General features: G+C 40.8%; 1 protein-coding gene across 1 annotated transcript in view; it reads right to left on the bottom strand.

Moving 5' to 3' along the window:
* Positions 1-1,846: 1,846 nt before the first annotated feature.
* Positions 1,847-11,383, bottom strand: part of LOC147419424 (uncharacterized) — a 98,490-nt gene continuing 88,953 nt past the window's right edge. Inside the window, exons 2-4 of the mRNA XM_086505811.1 lie at positions 2,536-2,765; positions 2,220-2,377; positions 1,847-1,972 (exon numbers count right to left, since the gene is read on the bottom strand). Coding sequence (XP_086361937.1) covers positions 1,847-1,972; positions 2,220-2,377; positions 2,536-2,765 — 514 coding nt within the window. The remainder of the gene's footprint in view (positions 1,973-2,219; positions 2,378-2,535; positions 2,766-11,383) is intronic.

Here is an 11,383-nt window from a genome sequence, read left to right as displayed (position 1 = left end):
GAAGAGAGTGAATTTGTAGCAAGAGAGGAAGAATGAGGGATGCGAGAGGAGAGACAAAGAGTATGCGGCATTTTTGTTCTCTACAGCTCATGTAGTCATGAGTCACATCTCTTGAATAAGGATGTGAAGACAAGAATCAGCACACATAGATCACTGTTATATTAGTCTTTGAGGGTGGTTTTCCACATGCTAGGGGGGGGGGGGGGGGGGGGGGGGGATCTAGAAGAAAACTATGGACATGGTCCCTAAGTGGGATACCCCCCTCTGCTTCATCTTTGATGTTGAGGATGGGGCTCAAACCGTACCACATAGAACAACATAGGTCCATGTCATATAAATATTTTATCGGACATTGATTCGCTCAAAAAATGTCGCTTGGTGTATGGTAAGACTCACAGATATCACAATTCAAATGTTGGAATGCTTTGTAGATACCTGATGGACTAGGCAAGTGCAAGTGAATGGTCAAAGTTGATGTCAATGGATAGATTTGGAGTGCTCAAATGGGAAAATTATGGGCCAACAAAGTTTTCAAGGGGGCTAGCTATGTGTGAAAAGAGATAGAGAAGGAGAGACCTTGAGCTCTTGCAAGCGCGCGTGCACACACACACACACACACAAAGATAGAGGCAAAAGACTGTATTTCTTCTTCTACAAACTTAAGATAAGAGGTCTACAAAACACAAGGGAAAATACAACATAAACTGGAAACTAGTACAATGGTCTAGTATAAACTGCTAGTAAGTGAGGTAAGTAGATAAGTGTGCCATCACTCCGGTAGATAGACTATAGTCCAACTATAGTATCACTAGCAAAGATTTGTGTATCCACAAAGGCGGCGGGCTAGTGATGAGATGATTTTCGATGATGATCATCTAGGAGTCCTACATGTTGTGCTGGACATCTCAACACTCCCCCTCAAGATCAATGCCATCTTTCGTATGCCAAGCATCACTCAAAACCGTCGTAGCTTCACCGCTCCAAGGGCCTTTGTGAAGATATCTACAACCTGCTCATTTTTCACCACCTACTCAAGGTTGATGTTGCTTGCTAAGACCCTCTCTTTGATGACGTGGGAGTGCATCTCAAATTTTGATCCAAGGGCATTGCAATTGGCTTACAATCAGCCATACCATACTTTTCAACATATCCAAAGCATATTGCCTTTGTGAAAACCATACACCTTCTTCTATGCGAATAATTTCAATACCCAAGAAATAACTCAAGATTCTCAAGTCTTTTATGTCAAACTCTTGCATAATTAGAGCCAGCACACCCTCTACGTCAGCCACATTATCACATGCAACAATCAAATCATCCACATAGATACATATTACCACAATTCCTGCCTCATTCATCCTCACATATAATGAATGGTATGCATCGAAAATCTCAAAGCCCAATGAAATGAGGAATGCCACAATCCTCTCATACCAAGCTCTAGGTGCTTGCTTCAACCCATACAATGCTTTCTTTAACCTGCATACAAGGTCACGCAGCCTCATGTTTTCATAACCTTGTGGCTGATCCATTTACACAGTTTCCTCTAAGTATCCATTAAAAAATGCATTCTTTACATCCATTTGTTTCAACATGCATTTTAATGCAGTAGCCACTGCAATAAACACACGAACGTAGCTATTTTAGCTACGAGGCTGAACGTCTCCTCATAATCAATCCCATAATTTTGTACAGAATATTTGGCCACAAGTCTAGCCTTGTACTTGCTCGCACTGCCATCAAATTTATGCTTTATTTTGTAAACCCATTTACATCCAATTTCCTTGTTATCCTTTGGTAATGGCACCAATTCCCATGTTCCATTTGCATCAAGTGCATCTATTTCTTAATCCATAGCCTTCCACCATTTTTTATCCTTGACAGCATCCTCAAAACATGTGGGTTCTACATCCTCTGTAATCTTTGCCATAAATGCACAATGACGAGCCACATAATTGTCATAAGTCAATCTCTGCACATGATTTCTTGCGCTTTCTGACCTATGTGGTCCATGATTACTTCCAAGTTCCCTGTTCCCTTCTTACATTCTTCTTGCACCCGAAGTATTCAAAGAGGGTATGCCAAACTCCTCATACAAATTTTTCTCGAAACCACTGCTATTGCCATGATCATAACCAACAGCAAATATGGAAACTTAGGGGCATCATCAAATTTTTTCTTTCCTTTCCTTCATTGATTTGAAGAGTTTGAGGACTCACTCTTTCATGTAACCTACCACTCCATGGATTCTCACCATGACTTGCACTAGCGAACCCTTGCGACCCACTAAAAACTTGTGGCTGCACACCTGTATTTTTTGCATCTGCAGTCTCTCTTACATCAGCCCCCAGATCATCCTTTATATCAGCATACCAACCTGCCATTTAATGAAAAACAACATCCTTGCTCACCCTCACTTTACCCATGACATGATTGTAACACTTGTACTCATGGGAATAGCCAACGAACACACTTTTTTTTTCTTTTGGATCAAGCTCACTTCTTAGCTCATCCCTCACATGTACATAACAATACATCCGAACACTGTAAAATCTAATACATCTGGTTTTTCACCATTGAATTTTTCTTCAAGTGTCATATCATGTACTGCAATAGTAGGGGTCATGTTCATAATGTAGACATCTTTAGCAATAGCCTTATCCCAATAACGATGAGGCATGTTCTTCTCATTCATCATAGCTCTAGTAACCTGTGCAATGTGCTTGGTCTTTTGCTCAGCAACACCATTTTGATGCGGAGTATATCTGCATAAGAACTGGCTCTACATTCCATGTTTTTTTTAGAAAACCATCAAATTCATTGGAGAAGTATTCTCCCCCTCCATTTGACCTCAGACACTTTACATCTTTCCCACTCTATTTTTCAACTATAACTTTGAAATTCTGAAAGTGCATAAACACCTCACTTTTTTGCTTCATGAAGTAGATCCATATCTTTCTCGTATGGTTGTCAATGAAACTCATACAGTATCTACATCCACCCATAGATGCAGTCTTTGTCGGACCCCATACATCTATATGCACTAAATCCAATTCATTCCTGATTGCATGCTTATTATGAGGAAAGGATTCTTTTTCTAGGTTTCCAAATTGACAAGCTTCACATACTTTCTTCATTTTAGCAACTCAAAATGTAGGTAGATTTGTAACCATCTTTTTTATCTACATCATTTCAGCCTCTACAAATTTACATGACCAATACATTTGTGCCAGATCTCTATATCTAGAACAATACCTACACCTCATGCAAACATAGAAGCATTCACTTCGGGCACATTTACATCCAAAGTAAACATTTTTCGCACTTTCTTTCCTTGTGAAACCAACCTTCCATCCTTCTTATGCTCTTTTACAAAGAGACCATCGGAGTTAAACCTGACGCCTAAACCCTACTCAACCATTTTCCCAATAGCAACCAGGCTCTTTCTAATTTTGGGTACAAGTACTTCACTTTACCATCTATCATAGACAATGACACATTTTGTGTATGCATGATAGGATGTGTAGTATCATCCCCAGTTTCTACATAACCAGGACTTTGTAAAGTCTGCATTTCCTTAAACCATTCACCATGGCTGGTCATGTGATTCGATGCACCAAGATCCACGTACTAGACATTATCACTAGATTTTGCCACATTTACAGACATAGTATTCAGCATGTGATACATCACAAATAGCCTCTTGGGCTCATTTGTTAGTGGTTACATAATTGGCTGCATATTATCTTGCTAGTGGTTTCATAATTGTTTTGCTGCCTCCTGTCTGGACAATCACGTTCAAAATGACCATGTCTTCCACAAACCCAACATACTACATTTTTGTGTTGACCCGCATTATTACGCTATGCATTTCCACGACCTCTTGGAATCCCCGTGACTCTAACGTTTCCTTGACCACTACCTCTATTTTGACCATGATTGTTGTTCTTCTGTTGTTCTTGGTGGTTGTCCCTTCCTTGGTCTTATCCACAACCTATACCACGTGCTCTTCCTCTTCCTCTGTTGTTGAAAAGGACTTGTTCAAAATTGTTTCCACACTGCATTGAGGAGTCTTCCTCAAGTTCCTTCTCTTCCACAATCAATAAGGACACCAAATCTATAAATGAGGGAATGTTCTTTCAAAGATGGATGCCAGTTTAAAGCTATTTTTACTCAGGACCCAAATCTTGTAGATAAATTTCTACCTTATCATCATCATCGACTGTAACACCAATCAATGTAAGTGACTCACATATGTTATTTTTCTTCAACGAATAGTCATTGATGGACATGATTTTTTTCAGAACAGTATTCAGCTTAGTCTTCAACTGCAGCTTCCTTGCCTTTGTGTTGATCACATTCAAAATATGACGATAAAGTGTCTTAAGCCTCCTTAGAAGATTGAGCATCTTGTATATTCCTAATCATAGTGTCTTGTACATTGACAAAAGCCAATACACGACCTTTTGAGATCCGTGATTCCAATCTTTAAATGTCTTAGTTTGTGCATCATGAGCACCTTCCTTTGGTAGTAGTGGTACTATCTCATGCTCTCCATCAATGTAGCCCCAATAACCTTTGCGTATAAGGAAATTGGTCATTCTGAACTTCCAAGCATGGAAGTTGTTCTTGTTTAACTTCTCACTGACAACCTAGTTAAGCCCATCATTGTTGGATGCCATGTTTCCAACCCTTCACACGATCTTTAGGCAGCCTGTTAAAAATAGTCGGCTATTATCACCTATCACCTATAACCATAATCTACGTACATACACCTATTTCACTCTACTAAACAGTATCTGTGCACACTGTAGCCAAACCAAATATTTTTTCACCACCTATATGTAGATATGTAGAATACCGAACCTTAGCATTTCTGTATGCGAAGGAGCTCTAACTCCAAAACGAGGTCGAAACACGTCCAAAATGGAAATCTAGGTGCACAGTCTTAGTTCAAAGGATGTTATAGAAACCTGAGATGCACACTCTCCGAAAGAAATCACCTCAATTGGATATCATTGATGATTGCTCTCGCGAATATCAAAGCCGCTTCCTAGACTTCTCTTGCTTGCTTCTCTAAGCTCCTCAGACACAACCAAGCTTCGATACCATGTCAAGAGATAGAGAAGGAGAGAGCTTGAGCTCTTGCAAGTGTGCGCGCATGCACACACACACACACACACACACACACACACAAAGTTGGAGGCAAAAGACTGTACTTCTTATTCTTCACAAACTCAAGATAAAAGGTCTACAAAACATGAGGGAAGATACAAGTTCATAAAATGGGAGCTAGTACAATGGACTAGTATGAACCGCTAGCGAATGAGGTGAGTAGATAAGTGTGCCATCACTTTGGTAGGTAGACCAACTTGATGTAGTCCGGCTATAGTATCTCTAATGAAGATATGTGTATCCACCAAGGGGTGCCAGTGATGTGATCTTGACATCTCAACTGTGTGGCAGTCTGCTGACCACCTTGATAGGCATGCCCTTTGGAGTTTTTTTTGTTGCTAGCTAAGGTTCCAAGGGACAATGTGCAATGTGCAGAGTCAACTAGAGTTAATAGTTTGCTGATTGGAGTCACGATTGGCAAGATATGCCCAGTCAAAGTCGAGTACAGTTGCCAAAGGCATGATGTCATATACTTTTTTCATGTTTTCAAGTCAACGGTTTGTGGTCCCAAGAGCTTCAAAATGTGGATAAAATTGATGAATTTAGAGCTGGCATAGAGGACTTTCTGTCGGCTTTTGCAATTTGGGCATTGGGTTAGTGAGTAGTGTATGAGGGCACTCTCGAAAGGTACAAAAGAAGGATTTTATTAGGAGAGTTCAAAGGGATTTTCAACCCCTAGGAGGTGCCTCCACCACGGGCTACCACATGGAGCCCCAAAAAAACCCACATACAAGCGTAGTCTTGTAATATTCATGGTATATATGTAGGACCATTGGCCCCATTGTAGACAAGGAGAGAGAGAGAGAGAGAGAGAGAGAGAGAGAGAGAGAGAGAGAGAGAGAGAGAGAGAGGGAAGGAACTCGCTCTTATGGTGAGCAATGGCCCCTGGGAGGTCACCTAAGAAAAATGTAACTTATCACGTGAGTTCAACAGAAGGGTATTTAAAGTTCTTGAAACTTACAGAAATATATATACAGAAGGATATTATATTTTCAAATCTGATCAAAACTTATAGATTCTAAAAGAAAAGGGTACATTATATTTCTAACAAAATCCATAGATAAGGGGTTTTAGAAACATGTCTTGAATGCACATGATATGGTAGTTTTACTCATAGTGAACCCCCCGAGGCAATGGCATGGGCACCCTGGGTGCTGCATGTAGCATAGTCGGTGGTCGTTGGGGGTGATTTTAGTCATCGATTGGTGTGGACGGTACTCTGGTAGTCTTATGTGTTGGCAATTGACAGTGATGATGTGGAAATCCCCATAAGAGCCGGTTCTCGCGATCCCATGGGGATCCAAATTTTTTGAAGTCAAAGGATCTCCCCCAAAGCATGGCAAAGGGCTAGAGAAGCTATGAAGATCTTGAGTAGGCAAGTAGCAGCGGATATGTATGGTTGATGTGGTTTATAGGCCGAGAAAGGCTTTCAAAGGGGCTAATTCGGGGAGCAGATGAAGGAGGTGCAAGGTGCAGTCTTTGGGTCTAGGAATGTAGAGCTTGAGGTGCTAAAGTAAAAGGAGTTGATGGCTCATCAAACAGAGCTATGGAGCCCAAGATATTGGAGTTTGAAGGTGCAGAGCATTGTAGATCCTTGCCAAGTAGGGCAGCTAGGGATAGGTGGCCCGAGTGCATGTTAGTATATAGACGCGTAGTGCTCGTGTTAAGAGCATACTCGTCTTTCTAGATTGTAGATCAGAGCTATGTATTATTGGATATGGCCATTTGAAGTTTTACCGGGAACCGGGTTGGTGCCCACTTGATTGCATGGGGAGTCATGTCATTTGGAATTTTTTGGGCCTCGACAGAGTTTGAGAAGGTGCTATGCAGTGTATGGCACTAGCGAGAGTTGACTACTTGTAAAAGTTGTAGCAAATGGAAGGCTGGGTGCAGTCGCTCAGAGTTGGTTACATATGATTTTCTCACTTTTGGCAGCCTCGGTTTGGGGTCTCAAAGAATCTTGAAGTGCGACAACAGACGGGGGAAAAACTTCACTATGTCGACTTGAAAGCCCCCGGCTCTTGCCGCACTAAGATTTCCAACAAACAAATGAGGTGGGAAAATTTTCCGAAAAGCTTAGTTTGCTTTGGCTCTTGCCGCATTAAGATTTCTGACAAACAAATTTTCCAAAAATTTTCCCACCTGATTTGTTTGTCGGAAATCTTAGCTTGGGGGTCCGACATTGGAGCCACAAATGGAAAACCTTGGAAATTGGAGGGCACCCAATGAGGTTTTTTAAATCGAATGAATTGTTTTACTAAGGCTTGGAGGTGAGGGCTCCATAGGCTGCCACCACGTGTCCGGATAAAACCCACATGGGAAGCTTGAGGTAAGATATAAGGATATAAGAGTAGGGGCGTGACCCTTTGAGGGATATTCAAGCGAGAGAGAGAGAGAGAGAGAGAGAGAGAGAGAGAGAGAGAGAGAGAGAGAGAGAGAGAGAGAGAGAGAGAGAGAGAGAGAGAGAGAGATTGTTGGCTATGGCCGACCCGTTGAGTGGCCTAAGGGGAACTGTGTGCGCACCTATACACGACGGTGTAGACCCATCAATCTACACCAAAATTGTAAACTTTTAACATTAATTTGGGAACCTGCATGGGCATATTAGGAGCATATGCATGTAAATTACTGCATCATAATGCTTGTTTAGTATGATTTTATGACTGTTGCATATAAATGTCATTGAAATTTGAATGCTTGGTCATTGTTTTGCGGGAAGCTTATAATTAAAGTGCCAAGCGTGAGCGCCATATTGACAGAGAGGACTGTGGCCTGCAAGGTTACTGAATATGAAGTTTAAGGAGAGAGCAAGTGAAAGAAGCCAACTTTGTTTTGGGCAGATAATGAGAGAGAAAGACGAGCCGTGAAGAAGGGTTTTAAGTTTCTTTGCCAAGTGGGTTGAAATTTAGAGGAAAGGTGAGCCCTGCTCTGCAGTGAATCGAGGTGAGAGAAGAAAAGAGTTTTAACGTCCTAGGAAACTATCCCAAGAGACCTTAAAGATCTAGCAGACGAGAGTTGAACTCAAGATGAGAAGAAGTCGAGAGGGGCCGAGTGCAGTAGTTTAGGAAATAGCCAAGAATTGTGAGCAACATGGGAAGCAAGAAAGTTTGGGGACCGCCAGGAGGGGCTGAGTCGAGAAGGAAGGCGAGTCGAGGTTGCTCGACAGGAGTTCGAGAGCAAAGGTGAGAGTAGGTTTTTAAGGTAAGAAGTCATTAAAAAAAATGATGAATTTGAAAAACGTTTTTTGCTGATCTGAAAAACGACGATGCAGTTGGGAGGTGGGGTCGCCTGGAGGAGTGGAGAGTCGCAAGAAGTAAGAGGAGTTGGTTGGGTAGCGGTTCTGGCCTGAGGGGAGCACTCCAGACAGAGATTAGAGAGAGAGAGAGAGTATAGCGATGGTTGCTTAGAGAGAGAAAGTAGGAGAGAGAGAGAGATTTCGGTTGATTGCCTGTGTGTATTGAATGGCTTGAGAAGGTCTCTCTATGTGTGAGTGTGTGTTATCCTTGCTTGCATAATATAGCAATACACAGAAAGAAAGTAGAGAGAGAAATGGGTAGCTCTGAAGAAAGACAGAGAGAGAGATTCTGTTTTGTGATTATTTGAGTGTGTGTGTGTGTGTTGATTGCATGGAGAATGTATGGAGAGCCGCCTGAAGCAAGCGTTGCCTGGTGAGGTCGCGAGCCCGAGGAGGAGGGAGTCGAGGAGGCTTCCCTGTATACTGTGACTGTGTGTGTTCCATAATTAGTAAGAGAGATAGAGAAGGCGCTACAGGCCAATCCGAGTGCAATTGAGATCAAGAGGAGTCGCCAACGGGAGCCATGAGAGGTGAGGAGTTCTAGAGATTGAGTCTGTGTGTATGTGCCGAGTGAAGAGAGTCAGAGAGAGAAAATCCTATTTGTAGCGCTAAGTGGAGAGAGAGAGAAATAGATTTTGTTTTCAATCTTCTGTGTGTGAGTGTGTGTTATCTTTGCCTGCATAATATAGCGCTGCAGAGAAGATAGAGAGAGAGAGAGAGTAAGTTTTCTGTTTCTATATCGCAAGATTAGTGAGAGAGCTAATATGTAAGCTTGCGAGAGGAGCCGCAGAAAGGGCTGCCATCACCTTTACACTACAGGCATAGCGCTACAGTAAGCAGGCGCTAAATATCAACCGAAATGTAAGCATTGTGGTATAGAAAGCCATATTGCTAGATCGTGTGAAAAGAAGAAATTATCCCGAACAGATATCGGTGCAAGATAGGAGATAATGTGCGTTGTGGATAGGGCATTTTACATGTAGGACACTACATATTTCCAGTGGAAAGTAAGTGTCTGTAGCATGTATATATGTTTGGAATCCATAGCATAATAGAAGAAAGTGGATAGGGTTTGACATACATGTAGGGAGCTGTAGCTTCTTGATAAAAGTAAGTTTTTGGACCTTGTATAAATGTCTTTAACCAGGTCATGGTTTACGAGTAGGATTCTGAAGCTTTTATCGAAAGTAGGTAAGTGGACCATGTATGGATACCTGTAGTCCATAGCGTGTAGCACCTTTTGGCTTAGCCAATGCACCTGCACTATTCCATCATATGTAGCGAAAGGGTTAAAAAGAAAAACAAAAACAAAACCACAAAAACATAAAAAGAAAAAAGAAAAAAAAAGTTTCACAAAATCCAAAAAGAATCATTTCTTTTATGCTTGATTTCTTTGGTTTTATTGAAAACAAAACACTAAAAAGGAAAAAACACCAACAAAAGCAAAACAAAACAAAAACCCATAAAAATTAGGAGTAGGATAACTACATTCCTTTAGGGGGAGTGTAGTCTAATCTTTTTGCAGAACCGAGCAATTTTGCGGAGAAGTACCTGTTACAAATTGGAGCTGACTATCAAAGCTATTTCTGGGGAAGTAGCTCTAAAGTGGAGCATTTTCAAGCAGATTAACCAGGTGGTTTACTTCTACCTATACTGTTCAGTTATTTAGTTTTTATTATTTGTGTGCTCGCTGTAATAGATGTGTCAGTGACAAGTTAGTACAACACTATTCATAGTTATATTAGACTTGTTAGCTTAGGGGGTTTATATGTTCTTTTTAACTTTCCTTTATCTAGACTTAGCAATCATTGATCGGTGACCAAGCTGTAGTGGCTGAGAAAGGTAGTCAAGGTGATTATTTAATAGAATCACTTTAGCTAAACTAGTTTTGGGCAATATATCTATGCTCTTAATGGTGATCTAACGATCCCTTATAAGTGATGTAGGTCTCTGTGGTTGGGACTATAGACCTTTAAACTCTAGATTATGGCCGGTATGCTAGATTATTTACACTAGTGATGAGCCAAGGGAAGAATAAAACAAAACTTATATGTTATATGTTGTGTGACCGTCGCCGTACAAGTTTGGTAGGCGGGTGGGTCCACTTTGTCTCTAGTGACAGAGCCACGAGCGGTAGCCCGGTTTTGTACGGGGTGGAAGTGTAAGAGCTAATAATTCCTGCTCAACGCAGCAGTGAGAGTGGAATGTGTGAAGAAAAAAAACAATCAAGTCTGATGTGACTTACTTAAAATCAAAATAAAAACAAAAACAAGAAAAAGAATGCATGAAAAAAAAACACTAAAAACTTGGGAATTCAAAAGAAGGGAAATAGATTATAGGCGATGAATTCCACTTAGATGTGAATACTGTATAGTGTCTATAATATCGTGCTTAATTGGTTTACCTCTATAGAGATCTAGCACCATGGAGGGGGGTCATTCTTGCTATTAAACAGTAATAAATTTATGGTCTTGCCTAGGGCAGTTTATAGTTATTCCATTAACTAGTCACTTTATTATTAATTTTAGTTGCTATTGGTGAGGTTTAGGTTTGTGATTTTTAAATCTTTGTAAATGCTAGTTAGTGAGGGTATATACGTTTCCTGGGCCCAACATGTTTATATAACTAAGTCTAGTGTTTATTAATTTGTCACTGAGTTGTCACTGACTGACTGATTAATGGTTTTATTGTTGAAGAAAATCCTTGTTTTAAATCAAGTAAAAATGGACAGACTATTGGTGTTAGTGTCATGTGTTTCAGATTTTATGCTCACGAGGGCGTTCACAATTAAGGAGAGGGGCCACTTATTTTTCAAAGTGTAGCTGCCAAGCTGGGGAATTGCAGCAAGTCAAGAAGGTTTTGGCAATGTCCAAGTTGTTTACTTTTTCGTCAAGGACGACTTCAAATTTTAGT

The sequence above is a fragment of the Adiantum capillus-veneris genome, chromosome 29 (assembly GCF_014529385.1).
Source record: "Adiantum capillus-veneris isolate H3 chromosome 29, ASM1452938v2, whole genome shotgun sequence".
Taxonomy (NCBI): Eukaryota; Viridiplantae; Streptophyta; class Polypodiopsida; order Polypodiales; family Pteridaceae; genus Adiantum; species Adiantum capillus-veneris.
The sequence above is the reverse complement of the archived record's forward strand: the minus strand, read 5'-3'. Positions and strand labels throughout refer to the sequence as shown.